At 30.8% G+C, this 19578-nt stretch overlaps 1 protein-coding gene across 1 annotated transcript; it reads left to right on the forward strand.

Annotated features, from left to right (window-relative positions):
* The first annotated feature begins 1487 nt into the window (after positions 1 to 1487).
* On the forward strand, positions 1488 to 4872 carry LOC122607573 (transcription factor bHLH130-like). Its single transcript, XM_043780580.1, has 6 exons — positions 1488 to 2331; positions 3212 to 3471; positions 3616 to 3789; positions 3880 to 3945; positions 4045 to 4113; positions 4596 to 4872. Exons 1-6 carry the CDS (start codon positions 1911 to 1913, stop codon positions 4650 to 4652), a joined length of 1047 nt encoding a protein of 348 aa, XP_043636515.1. The 5' UTR covers positions 1488 to 1910; the 3' UTR covers positions 4653 to 4872.
* The last annotated feature ends 14706 nt before the right edge of the window (positions 4873 to 19578 follow it).

Raw genomic sequence — 19578 nt, forward strand, 5'->3', positions numbered from 1 at the left:
TAATGTATATACGTATGTATGAATGTCTAATTATTGAGCCTGTTGGGCCCAATGATGTTCACCACTTGTCAAAATGAGCTAAATGGGCAGTTTGGGTTCGTTATTTACTCGAATGGGCCTGTTGGGCCTTAGACCTTCTTTGTCATTTCATTGGCATTAGACCTATCAATCCCATAAGCCCAATGTGTTTCTCTAGCATTCGGTTGGCCTTAAATGGGCTAAACGGGTCGTTTGAGTCTTTTTTTCAATCTAGTGTGCCTATTAGACATTTGTTTTTAATTAAGTAAGTAACAAAATAAAAAAAATATTGGCCATGACATTGTCGTGGCTAAAGTCGTGGCGAAATAAATGGCGGGAATTTTTTCCCCAGGCGTAAAAATGAATTAATTAAAAAATTAATTAAAATTTTTTTAGCCACGACTTTGTCGTGACCAAAGATTTGGCGCGAACTTTTCGCGTGGAGGGAAAAAAAGGAGTTTGGAATTTATCGTCAAATATCATTTTATTTTCGAACTAAAAAAGAAAAGAAAATTAACATTTATTTGGCCACGACTATGTCGTGGCTAAAGTCGTGACTAGCCAATTGGCGGGATTTTTTTTTTACTTTGGCGCGAAAATGAAATATTAAAAAAACAAAATAAAATTGTTTTGTTACGACTTTAGCCACGACATAGTCGTGGTGAAATATTTTCCATTTTCGCTTATTTATTTAATTCGAAAATAAATTAGAAAAATTTTTGGTGGCGACTTTAGCCACGACAAAGTCGTGGCCGAGACTTTTTTGACTTTTTTAGTCAAAGTTATTGACTTTTTTGTCGTTTTGTGACTTTTGGCCACGAAAAAAATGTCGCGGCCAAAAGTTTCGTGGCTAAATCCAATTTTTCTTGTAGTGGAATTGAGTGATGGTGCCTTGTTTAAGTGTAGGTAAGGGCATAAGGCTCTTATTACAGGCAAAAATATGAACTTGACATGTACACCATGTATATATAGGTCGATACATAACACATAAATATTCTTTAAAGTTTGTTACGCTCTCGACAATCAAATCACACCAATAATGTACTAGATTATATATATATATATTTTGAAAACAGTAGATTGATGAGAACTGTTTGATCTCATGTACTGAATTAGTAACCATACTACAGCAAAGATAATGTTAAGGTAATTAACCAATTAAATTTAGTTATGTCTTTGACAAAAGTTGAACTTGGATTGTTCATAGAAAGTGAAAGCTTGGCTTGTTCATAAAAAATGTCACGATAGGCCTATACATCACGTATACGGTTTATGAATAGACGCTCGACAAGAAAATATCGGATTTAAATGATTGTGCAATTTGTACACCACGTACACGACTTGTGCGATGTACGGTGTTGTTTTAAAAAATGGATGTGTCTCTTTATAATAATCAACCGTATCTAGACCTGCTATTTATAGAAAGGTGGGAGCATTTAATTAAATGACATTCCAAGGACACCCTTTGGACATAAAAGATATTACAAAATACTCTCATCTCTAGTCATCGTTATCGTTAATATAACTTCTGTTTAGCTTAGTCTCATCGCAACACAAATACAAATAAATCATATCAATCCCATCAAGATCTTGTTCACAATTATCCCTACACAAAAACCCTTAAATAAAATTTATTATCCATTACTTACCTTCATTCACAAGTTTCAAATAATAGAAACACCAAAACAAAGCTTACAAACCAAGCAGTTTTTATATATATTTATTTATATAAATTTTTCAATAGTAATGATTCAAGAAAACATAAAGTGAAAGTAACTTATGATGTTGGTGATGATGATTCTCAAGCATTATCCATTTATTCCATCTATATATGTTACAACTTTCTAAAAATACTTATACTAATATATAAGTTTTTATAAAGTTGGTTTTTGATGAATTTTGATATGAGTAACCAAAATAATGGTTTGCTTAGATTTAGGTCTGCACCTAGCTCAATTCTTCAAAGTTATGTTAATGATATTGAAAAAAATAGAGATGTTGTTACATCAATAAATAATGATCATGGGTTAAATTATAATTTTATTTCACAAAGTTTTCAAGATCTAGAAGAAGAAGTGGATCTTAAACCAAACTTGATGACTAATGAGTTTTCTTTGAGTTCTACTCATTTTCCAAGGCAAAGTACAAGTCAAGGAAGCATGGATAGTACAAGTACTTATAGCAGTGGAGGTGGTAATAATATGGGTGTTGTTGATAATATAGGCCAACAACAACCTCCTAAAATGGGTTCAAGCCTTTTGAGACAAAATAGCTCTCCTGCTGGTTTATTTGCTCATCTTAATCATCCCAATGGTAATGTTATACACTTTCTTGAATTTTGTTTTGTTGGTTTCCTTTTTTTTTTTTTTTTTTTTTTTTTTTTGTGATTTTGGGTTCAAGCCTGGTAGCGAATATATTCATGAATTATTACGTGTGTTGTTACTTGTTTTGAGGAAAAAAAAATTTTTTGTTGGTTTTATGTGAAATGGTTTGTTTTGAAATTAGATTTTGTTGTAGTATATAAATTTGGATTCATGATTGATGGATTTCCTTTTACCATTTATGGCAATAGTTGTTGAAGTATCAAAATTCCTTATTTAGGGCTAGTCTTATGATCTTTTATCTACTCATTAAAGTTTTACTCCTTTCAAATTTACTTTTTAATTTATTTATTTTCCTCCATTCTTTCCCATGATTAAAAGTTTCATCTTTTGATTTTGAAGATTCTGTTAAGATTGTAGTTCTGTCACTGACTTTGACTTGAAAAAGTCAAAGATTTCTTAGTCTTGTATTTTGTTTTAATGTGTTTGTTTTCAAAAGTTGTTGGCTTCATATTTTTAGATTATGAATAAGCATTCCATTAATCAATTTAACTAATGTTTAGAATATACTCTTGATTTTGGAAGCTTCATGCAGTTTGAAGTTTTATACTATATATTTTGAATTTTGACTTCCAAAAGTCAAAAGTGAATGAATTTTAGATCTTCTTAGTCTTATAAACAATTTTTATAGTGTATGATTTTCTCAAAGTCAGGATTCCAGTTCATTTAATTTGGGTATTGGGAATCTTTTGTTAACAGTGAGTGTAAAAGCTAAAACAACTAGATTTAGTAGTACCCAAGTTAACGGTTTCTTTCTTTTATTGCGGTTTTGTGAACTGTATTGCTGAATGTTGTTCAGCAATTGTATGCAGGCTATATCGGAATGAGGGGTATGCCGGTTGGTAATTCCCGTTTAGGAAATGTTGGAAACATTGGTGATATAACTCTATCTTCAGGTAGATTGAAGACACAAACATCAGGGGTTCCTATGTTGCCACGGATCTCAGAAATCGAACCAGACACCATTGACCCGAGAGTGCTTAATGACTCATCTGATTACCCATTTGGTTCATGGGACCAAGAGACTTCACAATTCATTGACAACTTTAATGGGCTCAAAAGAGATCTTCAGGTATCGTTTATAGGTTCAATTTTTGCATTCTTTTTTTCTATTTTAAATTTTTTTTTTTTTAGAACGGCAATTTTTGCATTCTTGATTCCAGATTATATTATGATCCTGGTTACTGAGATTGATCTTGATCATACTCATTTTTAGAATGGCGATAACATGGGAAATCACCCGCCTATGTTAGCACACCACTTGAGCTTACCAAAAACCTCTGGAGAAATGGCTGCTGTTGAAAAACTGCTGCATTTTCAAGATTCTGTCCCTTGCAAGATTCGTGCGAAGAGAGGCTGTGCTACGCATCCAAGAAGTATAGCCGAGAGGGTAATGTTACATAAAACCTCGATCTGACTTTTTGAGCTTCGGGTCAAAACCTTGAAATCTGACAACTTGATGTTGTTGTGATATCTTTAGGTGAGAAGAACACGAATAAGTGAAAGAATGAGGAAACTGCAGGAACTAGTCCCTCACATGGATAAGGTATCTGATTTTTGTCAATAAACATACGTTGCCAATTTGACTAAAATTTATGGGGACTCGAATCTGATTTTTTCTTTTCTTTTCTTTTTTTGCCGGTAGCAAACGAACACATCAGATATGCTGGATTTGGCTGTTGATTACATCAAAGATCTTCAAGAACAGTACAAGGTATCAAAGGACCAAACTTTATTGGCTTTCCTGTTCATGTTCAGTTTGGTTTCGCTTGATGCCCTTTTTAGTAAGGGAAGTTTTTGAGTTATTTTTGGATAGCTGGGTTGATCTGGGTTATAGTATGAGTCGGTTGAATGTCTAAAGTACAAAAAGTTCAGCTAAAACGGAGAAAGGTTAAACGGGTCATATGTGTTGGAAGGGACTAAAAGGCATTCAAACCAGCTAAGGTTCTCTTAAATCGTTATTTCAAATCATGTAATGGTATATGCTTTTATATCATTTCAAAACTTCACTTACATATAAAGTTTAAGAACTTGATTCACAAAAATGAAGTATCCATGTGACAAACCAACCCAATATTCAATTTTGATCCGAACTATAAATTATCCGTTTTGGTATGTTATCCAACATGCACGATCTGCCCATTTGCCATCTCTAAATTTTTTATCACTAAATTCCCTGTGCATATATGCTTGTAGGTATTGCAGGAATGTCGAGCAAACTGCAGATGTTCTGCAAGCTCGGGTTGCAGCTAAACTTGTCTGGAATCCTCTTGTTTGGTACCGGGAGAAGATAATTTTTTTGTTGGTTATCTATATATTTTGCATCTATATATACTTCTGGTTAGACGATCATCAAGTATTTGAATGTAATGATCATCAAATGAGATGCGATTCTAAAATCTTATAGAGACAATAATGTTTTCTAATGAGTTGTACAGAGGATGTAATAATAATCTGTTATCTGTAGTCTACCTATATGTTGTTGAGACTTAACGTTAACATGCGTAACTCATGTACCTAGTTTATACATGTAAAAAGATAGAAAAAGGAAAATGATAAATCTCTGCAGAGATTGAGATTAGAAAAGAAAATTAGTGGATAACACTTATCATTTTTAATGGGGATTTTTAGGGTAGGATGATTAATAATTTTCCAAAAAGATATGATATAAGGACACATGTCTAATGTCTCTTCCTTCCGTTTCACATCACCAAGTCTTTTGACTTTTACATTTATCATTCACTTATTCTTAAACGTGTATTGATTTCATCTAAACCAGATAAACATATGTTGTGACTTTTTTTTATTTTTAAAGGTATTCGGTGTCTTTTTAATATGAAATTATCGAGGATGATAAAAGAAACGAGAGAAAATAAAGCATGGAGTTTTATGTTTCAACTCTTTTGTAGTTTTTTTCCCCTGAAACTTTGTATGCATGTTCCAGCTCCTTGCTAGACTTCGTAACGGGGAGAAATTATTGCATTAATTTTCTCCCTTATAATTAAAGTTCTATAATACTTCTCCTTAATCATAAAGTAAATGAAAGTCAACCTTTTGTGTAAATGCATTGCTAAGAGTCCGCAACGACCTAGATGTCGAGGAATGAAAGAAGTCGCTTTCTAGGAGGAGTACAAGGAAGTCGAGTCACAAGAAAGCAACTAACTGGCTAAAAGGAATTACTGGCAATTAGCAAAAATCTCTGCCCTAGAAGATCGCATTTCCGACTGGCTTTAGGCATTTCAGTTCTCAGGATCTTACGAAGAAAGGCTAAAGATCGTACTGAACACAATCCTATGATATGAGTATGGATAAGATATCTGATTTCGATAAGCATACGCTGCCCATTTTCATTAAAATTTATGGGGACTCGAATTTGATCATTTTTTTTTGGGTCCTGGTAGCAATAAGTTACATCAGATATGTTGAATTTGGTTGATGATTACATCAAAGATCTGCAAGAACAGTACAAGGTATCAAACGTATCGGCTTATTTTTTCTTGTTCAATTTGGTCTGGCTTGATACCCTTTTCTGGTGGGGACAAATTTTGAGCAATTTATGGATCTAGTGGGTTGATTTTGGGCTATAGTGTGATTGATTTGAATGTGTAAAGTACAAAAAGTTCAGCTAAAATGGAGAAGGGTTAAACGGGTCAAATGGGTTGGAAGGGATTGAAATTTCATTCAAACCTTATAAATTCTCTAAAATCGTTATTACAAATCATGTGACAGTGTATGTTTTTATCTCATTTTATAGCTCGACTGCTTGAGTTATCTATAGAATTTAAGAAATTAAAACAAACCAACTCGATATTCAATTTTGATGGAACTGAAAATATTTGTTTTGGTATGTTATCCAACCTGCACCTGCCCATTTCCCATCTTTACATTTTTTATCACTAAATTCCGTGCATATATGCTTGCAGGTATTGAAGAAATGTCGAGAAAACTACAGATGTTGGTCGCAGTTAAACTTATTGGAATCCTCTAGTTGGGTTTCGTGAGAAGGTACTTTTTGGTCGGTTATGTATAAATTTTGCATCTATATTGATATATATGAGAATAATACCCGCACGTTGCGGCGGAATTCTATAACCACCTTTTTAGATTAATATATTGGTTACAGAGTGTGATTTCACGACACCAAAATTGTAATTTTATTTTAGAAGTGACAATTTGTTATAAGGGTATATAAGATATTTTAGTGTTGTAGTGTGTGGATGAGCATTTTGGGAATCAAAAATAAGCTGAAAGGGTTTTTTGAGGAAAAAATATGCTTAATTTTTTAATCTAGTTCTCTTTACAAGGAGTTAAAGATTAAAGAAGATTTAATTGATCATAATTAGGGGTAATTTAAACTTTTTAGGTTCTTAATCCTTAAAAAAAAGGTCTAGTTTAATATAGATATAGATATATGTTCTATTTGTTAAACGATCATCAAGTATTTAAATGTAATGATCATCAAATGAGACATACAATTCTATAAAATCTATTATATTGATAAAAGAAAATTGTGATGATGTCATTTTGTTTTAAAAGAGAATTCCATGGCATGTTAATATAGTATGACATCATCCATATAAAAAAAGTAAAATGGGCAAAAACAAATGAAAATTTATTTAAAGATATTATAATTTTAGATAACTTTAGTTGATAAACATGGAAGATTTCTATTTTACTCAACGTGGAAATGGAAAACAAATTTGTAAATTAAAACTGATTATTATAATATTATTTTGGAGTTAGAAATATGAAATTTGAATTATTATTAGATTTTTAACTTAATTGATGTGATTACATATAATTGTTAATATTTACCAGTAAATTTTATTCAGCTACCCGTATATTATGATGTGATTTTTAACATAGTTAATATTTACTAGTAAAGTTCCGCCAAGCATTGCGGGGTTTCAATTGTTGTGTTTAAACCGTTGTTTATTTTAGTGTATTTTGCTGAGTCTTCAACAATCTAATTAAAAATTGTTATGTCATTGATAGATTTGTTTGGCAAGACCACATTAGTTTCATTCTAAACGTTATGAGGTTTCAATTATCGTGATTGTGCTTTATTATTGATGATATATTACCTTATATGTTTGATAAAACTTTGTTTCAGTATATTAGTTGACAAAGTAAAACAGTGTGAAAAAAATAGTGGTACATAATGGTACGAGATGTGACTACAAAAAGTTGTAATTTACTCGTTGAAACCCAAAAAAAAAGTGCAAAAAACCAATAAATAACCTGTAGTTGAAAACCTGAACGTCATGTGATGTAGCAAAATCCTAGTGGTATGGGGTATAACGTGGACAAATCTTAACTCGCCGTTTTCATAAGGTACGCATAATGATATGGGACATGGATACAAAAAAGTTACAATATATTAGTAGAAAACCCTAATGAAAACATGTACAAAAAATCAATAATTAACCTGTAGTTTAAAATCCGAACGTGATGCGATATGACAAAATCCAGATAGTGCACGGAATGGCCACGAAAAAAATGCAATATGTTAGTTGGAAACCGAAGAAGAAAAAAAATGTGCAAACTAACTCGTAGTTGAATATCCTAACTGAATGCGATATGGTAAAATTCGAATAATAATTCGAGTATATCATGGACGAATAGACGATTCATCATTCCATATACATTAATATAAGTATTTGATATCATTTTTAGTGTATTGTAATTTGTAAATGCAATTTAGCTATTTCCTTAAATGGTAACGTGTTTCGGAAAATTTATATTTATATATAAGAAATTAAGATTTTTTTACCCGCACGATGTGCAGCTGCTTTAAAAAGGTGCTCAATAAAGTGAGATTTGAGTTAAACTTGCTTAAAAAAACATTTAATGAAACACTTAATATGTGAACAAATGAGTTAATGGAATGGATCAATAATGATCGTAAAAAAAACATATGGACGAACAATCTATTTAGTTTCACTTAATTAAATTAGCAATAACGTATTCATTATCCAATCATTAAACTAATTGTTATATACACTTGTTTTGAACTAACTCTTCGTCTACCATCATAATATTTTTCTCATCATCACAATGAAAAATTGTATTGTTAAAAAACAAAAGAAAAAAGAGATTATATTAACTATTATCATAAAATTCAAAAAAAGATAAAAGAATTAAATCTAAAACTGTATATAATTTCCATGGTGATATGAACGAAAGAATTAACATAACTCTTTCAGAAAGTTATGATATTATACAAAGCTCTTAACTCATATAAGATGAATATAATTTAATGGTGATAAAAAAGCTTATAAACTTTAAATATTGCCACTAATGATTAATGCGATGAGAGTTCCAACTAACCAACGACCTGAGCAAACTTTTATATAATCACTATAAAAAAACGAAAGGAACCTCATATAAATGTTGAATAAAAAAGATAATGAAATATCATTAGGTATAGACGTGATTTTTTAAACTAAAGAGAAGTTATCATTTTATCTAATGAGAAGATTTTAGATTTTTATAATATATATATTTATTTATTTTAACATATATAGGTTCATTTGTTTTCTAAATATATAGTTTATTTAAAGAAAAATATGGAGTTGACACATAGGTTAAAATCTTATGTCGCAATTTTTCAAATTAGTTTTAGATTGCAAAAGGGCTTTAAAATTTAACTATTGTTTTATAAGAGTTATATAGATATATAACAAACCCATCCGGTTGAACCCGATTTTTACGTATTCCCAACTGATATTACTTTTGAAATGATTAGAACATTTCCAATGTTTTGTGAACGTCTATATTGGGCTCAAATTCAAACCGGATACGATACGTGCTTTAACATTGGGAGGACACCGCATTGCAAGCATATTCACACCGGTATTGGAGAATTTGTGGAGGCTGGAAGGCAGACATTTTTCTTAAATTCGTAAATAATACCGAGGGGAGTAGATATGAGATTGTTACATATTCAATTTGGATGAAAAACTTCTTATATACTATTTTTAATATATAAAATACATAAAGACCTAATTATTTATTCGAAGTATTAAAAAACTAACATGTAGGAGGTTTTTTATTCAAATTGAATGTGTAAAAGCTCATACACAGTTTTTCCATATATATATGATAACATGGTACATGTGTGTTGCAGCGGATACCATTAACGGGGGTGCAAATGAAAAAAGAGAGAGAAAGAGATATTAAGAGAGGGTTGCATGTGTTTGTGAATGGATATAAATGAAAATGAGAGAGTTATGTTTTATGACGAAGGTATTTTAGACAAATTATCATGTGTAACTTTCAACAAGGGTATTTTTTTGGGATTAATCATTGAAAGACCAATATACTTTCTTTTTGTACATGGTTCAACAAACTAGAATATTGATGTGTATCACTCGCAAACTTTTAAATTTTGTACATGGTTGACCAAAACGACCTGCTATAGCCGATTATACTAACGTTTCAACTTAGTTGGTCATGACATGGCAGCTTATATATTAAATGTACTTTTTGTACATAGTTGACCAATTTACTTTTTCTATTGATGTGTATCACCCACAAACTTATAATTTTGTATATGATTGACCAAAAGCGCCGTTAAATTAATAATATGGATACTAAGTGTGTATTATACATGATTGACCAAATTATCCGGTGATGAAACAAACGGCGGGATGAAACAGCCAACCAAGTCTGTCTGTTTCTTCCAGTGGTTGCTGAGTTAATAAAAATTAGTCCACTTCTGTATTTGGTGAAAAATGTTGGATTTATTAGAATCTGTGTCATCAGTATAATATAGACTAAATATCCATATTGTTAATGTTAATAATAAGAGAAACATTTTCATCGTTTCTACCGGTTAAAACAAGTGTTTTTGGTCAGTCATGTATAAATTTACAAGTTTGTGGGTGATACACATCAGTATAAAAAGTTTATTGGGCAATCATATACAAATGAAAAAGTATTATTAACAGGTAAGCTGCCACATCAGCTCAATAGAGTGTAACCGGCTTTAGCAGGTAGTTTTGGCCAACCATGTACAAAACTTATAAGTTCATGGGTGATACAAATAAATATTCTCGTTTATTGGGCAACTATGTACAAAAGGAAAAATACATTGGTCTTCCAGTGATTAATCTCTATTTTTTTTTCTTTCCATATCTATACTACTATATAAAACAAATTACTCCCTCATCCTTTAAGAAATTAAAAATTTTAAATGACCATATTATTATATCATTCTTATTTATTCACTAATTTAAACATTTTCATGTATATACATTTCAAAATCATTATTAAGCAGGAAGAGAGAGTTGGATGTGTTTTATAAGGGATTAAGATGAGATATTTTAAGATAGTTGTTAATATATTTAAAATTATAGTTATCTTCATTAATTAGTTAATTTCATTACGTGACATACATATACACTTGCTTAATAACATAATTATAATTATAAGAACAAACAACATACAAATAACACATAGACAAAATGCTAATATGACCAACAAAAAAATATGTCATATAAGCTCTTTTATATCCATAGTTATATATAAAAATAAAATTTGCCTTTCAAAACCAGATATCTGATCCGAATTTTTTGGACATCCGAAATTTTAGATTCAGATTCCGGATTATCCGTGTATCAAAAATAAATTTAATTAACAATAGAAAACATGTCTTTATTTTTTTCAAGAGTATAATAAAATAATATTACAAAATAGACAAAATGACAATACTACATACAAACAGACAAATACATTGTACATATACTACAAAATAAACCCAACAACCTATGACCACCGGAATCTTGGACGACGGCACTTTTAACACTTTCCAAATGTTTTAAACGGTGGGTAGACAAGAAGAATCTTATTATTATTAATAACATTATAATAAACTTATGGATACAGGCATGCAGCCAAGTGAGAGTGTGAGGCCGTGATTAGTCATTTTATTATTACTACCTATTTAGAATATTTTCACGTTAACAGTGATTTACAAGTTGTTTAAGCGTTGAAATTATTAAGCACAGTTAGAGAGAACTATTTCAATTTTTTTTTCTATTGGACCAGCCACTACAGACCAATCACAAGTTGTTTAAGCGTTGAAATGTACTCCCTCCGTCCCATTTTAATTGTCCAATTTCGACTGGTCAAGACTTTTTCTTCCGATTTTGACCGTAAATATCTTTGTTTGTGTTATATATCAGTTGATGAAAGTTCTATCAATAAAAAGTATGTTTAAAACTCAAACAATTCATATATGTTATATCAACTCTTACATACCACAAGCAAAAATATTTACGGTCAGAATTAAAAGAAAAAGACTCAAAAAGTCAAATTAGGACACTTAATATGAAACGGAGAGAGTACTAACTTATTCAGCACCATTAGAGAGATGCATTTCAATTTCTTTTTTCTATTGGACAAGCCACTACGGACCTCAACTATATATCAAAAGTGGCATATACATTGGATATGACAGAAAGACACGTGAAATATCATAAACTAACAAACCTCAATATGATCAAAACATATTATTCCTACTTCAAATATGAAAGAACTCAACTCAACTCGACCATATTTTTTTTTTTTTTTTTTTTTCAAATCCATACTTAGAAAAATTTTAGACAAAATAAGGTGAAAAACTCAAAATGTTCAAATTCAAAATCTAACAAATTAGAACACCTTAATATGTTATAATAAACATTTCCTATAAGTTTCAGACCTTGAAAACATCGGATGAAGCTCGGAAAAATTTTGCTCGAGGACAGAAAAACTGCGGCCGCAAGCACGGTCGACCGTGCTTTGCGTCCGTGCTCTCAGAAACTGAACACCAAAAAGGAAATACTGCAGACGCTGAGCACGGACAGCCGTGTCTGCGTCTGTACTCTTACTGCATACACCAAACATCAAATTTGACTATTAACTCAATTTGCGACCTTTTCCAACTCAAAACCAAACCTCATATTACAACATTTTTGAGCTCAAACAAGGATTTGACCCATTTACAAGCATAGTTATGATATTTATTTGAAACAACATCCATAAACACAACCAAATGGGTCGTCTACCCAAGTTGACAATTTAAACAAAACGACCATACTTACTCTTGAAACCATAAGACCCAACATGACCATAATTCCAAAATTTTATCAAAAACAAGATTAGCAAAACATTAAAGAGTGTCAAGAGCCATAATGAGGTGGGATATCTAAGTGTCTACACAAAATACCATTCTTCCATGAATGGCAATACCTCCAAGTCTTCCAAAAGCAACTTCAACTTCAAATCAACAAATCCTTAGTTCCTTCTTCCGGAACCGCCTATAAAAAGGAAACAACTAACAACGTAAGCGAACGCTTAGTGAATATACTTGCATACATATATGGATACGAAGGAGGGCAAAGTACAAGGACTTTCACATGTAACCTATGGCATCGTCATGTCACATTTACATATTCACCTTGCACACTAACAACACATATATGGATCCATACAAGCCAATCAATTACCACACATGGACTAACAACTTCAACATGGTGGTCTTTCCACACATGGACAAATAACTTCAACATGGTGGTCTTTCCACACATGGACAATCAAACTTCAACATGGCGGTCTTTCCACACATGGACAATCAAACTTCAACATGGTGGTCAATTGACCCAACATAAACATAAAGGTATGCAAATATACTCACCTCCTCCGCAACTTCGAACAAACACTCGATAATATGTCAATGCACAAATACAAGTTTTCAACCTATCATCACATCATAATATGCATATAAGCTAATATTCACAATCTTGACTAACTCAACTTAGTCATTCTAACATTTCACTAGCATTCTTAACCTATAATCATCTCACTTTGTCATTGAGTTGCTTTTCTTTCACAAAATTGTTTATTGAATTCAATCCAACATCAACATTATCACTTTTATCTTCCAATAATTTAATTAGTAAAAATAATCACTTTCTTAAGATCAATATTTTCATCTCAACACACATATTCTTAGTTAATTACATTAAGCAACTCAATAACAAACTAGAATGAATAAGAATTTGGGGAAAAACTATACATAAATCACTTTCTAGCAAAATTCCCAATTTTTGGTACTCCAAGAACCCTAATTTCAATAGAAAAGATAAAAACTAGGTTAAAGAAATCAATACCTCTAAAATGGAAGATAAAAGATTAGGGTTTCCAAATCACAATTTCTTCCCCTTTTCTTCTTACTAAAATTCAGCCACCACCACACCTCACAAACCTTATTTTTCAATTTTAATGATTAAAGATGATTATTATTATTATTATTATTATTATTATTATTATTATTATTATTATTATTATTATTATTATTATTATCCTTGAATTAGAAGGAATTACAATTTGATTTGATAGAAACAAGAAGAAGAAGGTTAGAGAGCTTGAAGAAATGATAGTAGAATGGTGAGTATGGAGGGAATGGTGTGGCTGGCAATCTAAGAAGATGCCACGACCCATCTCTAATTTTGGTGTGAAAATACCCACTATCCGCTAAAGTTCCAACTAAATTATCCCCATATTGAAAAATGAAATACTAGGAAATTAATTTAATGTCAAAACTATAAAAAGGGGTTAATTTCTTTACCTTAAAAAACTTTGGGGTGTTACAATTCTCCCCCACTTGGAACGGATCACGGCCTCGTGATCCAAGCCATATGTAAAGACGGATAATAGACAAGGACATCATGCTCGGACTCCCAAGTGCAATCGGACAATCTTCCATGCTTCCACAAAATTTTATAGGTCCTCACCGTTTTATTTTGAACTCTCTTAAGTTCTTCTTCAACTATGGCAATGGGCTCCTCAACATAATTTAACTTATTGTCGACTTCAATTTCATTCAAGGGCACATAAGTAGATTCGTCGGCTAGGCACTTTCTAAGATGAGACACATGAAACGTAGGATGTATTCCCGAAAGCTCATCCGGTAACTCTAAACGGTAAGCAACCTTGCCAACCTTAGCCAAAATTTTAAACGGGCCAATAAAACGAGGACTTAATTTCTCACGCTTTCAAAAACGTAACACACCCTTCCATGGAGAGACTTTCAACATGACGCGGTCGCCAACATTGAATTCGATTGGTCTTCTTCGCTTATCCACATAAGACTTTTGTCGGTCTTGAGCCGCTTTTAGCCTTTCTTTAATCATATCGATTTTCTCAATGGTTTTCAATACCACTTCCGTGCCTCCTATTTCACGTTGACCCACTTCTCCCCAACAAATTGGAGATCGACACTTCCTTCCATACAACATTTCATACAGTGGCATTTGAATGCTAGAATGGTAACTATTGTTGTAGGAGAATTCCACCAAAGGTAAGTGAAGATCCCAAGTGCCTCCAAAATCGATTATACATGCCCGAAGCATGTCTTCAAGAGTTTGAATGGTTCTCTCACTTTGACCATCCGTTTGAGGGTGATAGGCGGTGCTTAGCTTGAGCTTGGTGCCCATATCTTCATGAAATTTTCGCCAAAAGTGAGAAGTGAAACGGGTGTCTCTATCCGAAACAATGGAGATAGGAACTCCATGTCTAGCTACAACCTCTTTTACATAGATCTTTGCCAAAACTATTGACAAAACAAAAAAGTTAATTAATTGAGAATAAATCATGACCGGAACAATGATTGTAGTTTATATTCTTTTAACAGCAGTAATCTGAAAAATTTCTCATTAGTTTTCACTTCTTGCCAATTATTATTATAGTACTCTATTTAGTTTGACAAGTTTAACAAATATACTATTATTGATGTAACCTATCATATTTTAGTGTGCTTTGGTTTTATTATTTTGATAAATACCCGACATCTAATTAATTAATTAATATATACGCATGGTTTAGTTCTTATAAAATTCACTAACAAAACTTTTGGTAGCTAGCGCTCTATAGGTTTATCACAAAACTAACAAAAAAGTTACCACAATATGTGTGATTCATGTAGTGTACAAGTAAATTTTACACCTAATATGATGCAAGTTTTTATATTTAAGGTGATTATATGAAAAAAAAAATACAATTTTCAAACCGGAGTCCAAAACTATAATTAAACATATATTATATTTTTGATTAATATTTATTATAATTTAGCTTCGATCCTCGGTTTACTTTAACCACATTTTATTTCATAATCACGAATTATGTAAGAGACATATTCAAATTTCTTTATGATACAATTTATATAACTATAATACATCGTACGGGTATTAAGACTAGTAAACTGTATAAACCATCAAAAACTATGATCCAATTGTTTATATCCCTTAAAAATAAAGGCATTATAGCATGTATAAAGTAATATACATTTTCAATGTTGTCCTTGGGATTTAGCCCAATAGGGCATTTAATGCCCGTTATGTCTTTCAGCCAAATGTTGGTTATGGGTTCGAAACCTTTAAAATGCATATTAGGAAGTCCTTGCCAATGAGGTGGGGCATTGGGGATTTCCACCGCCAGTCATGTCCTAGGATTGACTGTGCTGGTGACGTGGTGGATCTCTACCAGACGATGAAGAAACAACGTCGTTAAGTTCAATCACCACTGTTATTAAAAAAAAAAAAAACAATGATCCAATTGTTTATATCCGTTAATAATAAAGGCATTATAGCCTATATAAAGTAATATACATTTTCAATGTCGGAGTTGTGTAATCTTCATCATTTTTAGTAAAGAAAAAAATTTGTAAGAATTAATACTTTGAGGAATTATTATTTAAAGTATGTATTTTTTCTCAAATTAAAATTCACTTTTAAAATGAGGATTTTTTTAAACTACACGAAAAATTCATAAAAAGCTTTAATAAATAAAAAGATAAGAATAAAAAAAAACAAAACCCACTTCTGTTCAACTAGAGGTATGTAAGCGTGAAAGGTCGCGGGTACCCTCTTGTACGTTGGCGCAAACCCATGCGGGTAGGTAAAGGTAATGAAAATACGGGTAAAGAAACCCAAGTGTAAGGCGATCTCCAACCACAGTTGCTACCAGTGTGCATATTGAATTTCTAGTTTGTTTGGGTTGCATGTCCAGTTTGTTAGTCTGTATGCTGGTTTCAGTTTGCCTATAGGCATTTTGAAAGCAAATTGACTTGTGGGCCAGTTTGTTTTTTTTTTTCCTTTTCTTTGAAGGCATATGTATGTATATGGATATTGTTTTTTAAATTTTGTATGGACGATGATTGTAAGATATTTTAGTATAATTGAGTTAATTGATAATTTTAGTCATAATAATACATTATATAAGTATAGTGGTTCGGAGTGTATATTTATATAAATTTATTATGATCTTAAAGGCGAAGCCCCTATGGAACGGGGTCTGGGGGCAGCGCCTCCGGGAGCGGGATCCAAGGAGCGGCAGTCCCTGGCGGGGTCCAAGGTTAGCATGGAAATTTTTATTTCCATTAAAATTGCCATGACAAAAATGTCTTAGAAAATTAATTTTTGAAACTTGAGGGACTAATTTTGTCAATCTTGCAAACTTGGATTTTAACCGCTTAAAAGGTAGTTATGGGCCTTGGATCGCGATTATTCTGTCACACACGAATTCTCTTTGAATTCTCTCTTGTTTTCACATGCTTTCTCTCAAACACAAACATACAAAACGTTCTCTAATATTTGATTGTATCTGATTGAGTAATTTGGGGTGAACCACCGAATTGATTCAATCTGACAGTGTTACACGCATTCGGAGATTGAATTACATATCCAGTTTTTTGTTCGTTATTGACTGCGTATCCCCAACAATGATGTGACATAAGCAAACTAAGTTTCCGTATGTAAGGTTTGAGGCAAACTGAGTTGAATATGTTGGTTCAGTATATTGAAATGGTTTGCTGACGTGTTGTTGAAATTACCGGTTTACTTAGGTATTTTGTATATGTTATTGAAGATGGACTAACCTTCAGTTTTTTATTTTTTTCCAACATGCACGCATCGCCATGCATATATACATCTATAATAATAATAATAATAATAAGTGAGGTACCATACCTTCTCGCCACTTTCACCCATTTATCATATTAAATTTCACTAGCTAATTAACTCGGGTCCAACCCGGGTTAACATATAAACATTTTGCAATACATACGATTGCTAAAAACAAAAAAATAATATATAATATCGTCATATTAAAATATATAATAATATCGTCAAATAAGTTGAAAAGTCGTAACAAGTTATTATGTAAAAAACGAAATTAAACGGAAACAAAAGTTGTATAGTTGTGGACACACATTGAAATACATACGATTGCTAAAAACAAAAAAATAAAACCGTTATCTGGAAAGACACCATTGTTTTCGGCATATTATAACGAGAAATTAAGATGATTAAAATGTTACATAATAATATGGACATTTAATTTAATAACAATCTATATCTATATTAGTGATATATATTTAAGAAAAGAAAGATATTTCAAATTATAAATTAATAAAGTATGATGATGATATCATAACTAAATTAAAAAATGTGTGGGAGAACCATACAAGACAACTTTTAAAAAATCTTATGTAATCACAATTTTCTTTTGTTTATATAATATATTATGCGAGCACCTGAATAAAATTTAAATTTTTAAATATACAACACAATGAACGTGTTTAAATTTTTGTTATGTTAAACATTATTATATTGTATGTTTTGAATAAGCGATGTTAAAACTACAATTTATTTAATATCATAACATATAACAATAATATTAATCAATGATAATTCAAATGCTATACCTTTAACTTCAAAATGGTATTATAATAATCAATTTTGATCAACAGGTTTGTTTTCCATTTCAATAGATACCTTCAGTGATTATCTACTGAAAATATTTTAAATCCATAATATTTTAAAATAAGTTTTCATTTTTCTTTTTTTTTTCCACTTCTAAAATTTTTTAGATGATGTCATAAAAATATCACGATTATATATTAAGATAAGAAGTCTTCTTTAAAGTAAAATGACATTATCACAATTTTGTTTTATTAATATAATAGATAGAATAATTGTTGGTAAAGAATAAAATATTTATAGAGTAATTTCATATTGTAAAAAAAATAGACACTGTTTAAAATATAAAAGAATATCAATATTAAAAGACTCACAAAAATATCTAAGATATATAACTAAATATTTATTTTAAAAATAATTTATAAGATCTTCTTGTGTTTTCACAATACATATTTTAATAAGTAATAACTTTAATGTATATTGTTTTGTAATGTGTCATGTATATATAATTTATTTTTTTACCCGGTCATGAACCAAATATTAGCTAGTTGTTAAATTGTTTGTGATGTCTTTACAAAGTTCATCTATAGAGATGATAAAATTATCCAATAAAACTATAGATTATTATTATTATTATTATTATTATTATTATTATTATTATTATTATTATTATTATTAAACAAACTATCATCTTCTCTTTTCAACTCTCTACATTTAAATATTTCCAACCATATTTATCCAAACTATCTAACTCTTTTATTCATTCATTTAAATATTTTCACCTAATATGTATTTTTATAATGCTTTTAATAAAATTATTTATAAAAGATACATACTTTAAGTCTTTAACTATAAAATAACTATACTATCATTACATCAATTATTTTTAGATTATTAACCACATCGTTAACACCACCGCCACCATCAACACCCGTTGCCAGCTTGCCGCTACTGCCGCTGTATTGCGCGGATACCCATCTCGTTATTATTATATATATCTATCTATCTATATTTCGTAAAGGAATATACATAGACATATTTGGAATCAATAAGTATCAGTTAAATCTATCTATATTTAGTACTAAAGTTACATGTATTTTGAACGGCATTTTAGTTTTTTTCAAGATCTAGTTATGATTTAATTACATTGATGAAGATCTATAACTTAAATTATAATAATTAATAATAAGACAAAAACCTCTATTGTTAATTAAGTAGTGTATTTGCATCTGTACATAATCGCTAATAAGATGACTTTCTTTGTTTTGATCATACAATATTTTTAATATTCGTTAAACTTCGTAAGACAACTTACTTTTGTATTTCATATTTTAGTAATTTGTTATTTGATTGGTAGCTGATTTGGCATGTATCAACAACTATGTTTTCTTCATAAAACACAAAAAACACATCCTTATCGAAAAATATTACCAAAC

Source organism: Erigeron canadensis, chromosome 7, assembly GCF_010389155.1.
Source record: "Erigeron canadensis isolate Cc75 chromosome 7, C_canadensis_v1, whole genome shotgun sequence".
In the NCBI taxonomy this organism is placed as follows: Eukaryota; Viridiplantae; Streptophyta; class Magnoliopsida; order Asterales; family Asteraceae; genus Erigeron; species Erigeron canadensis.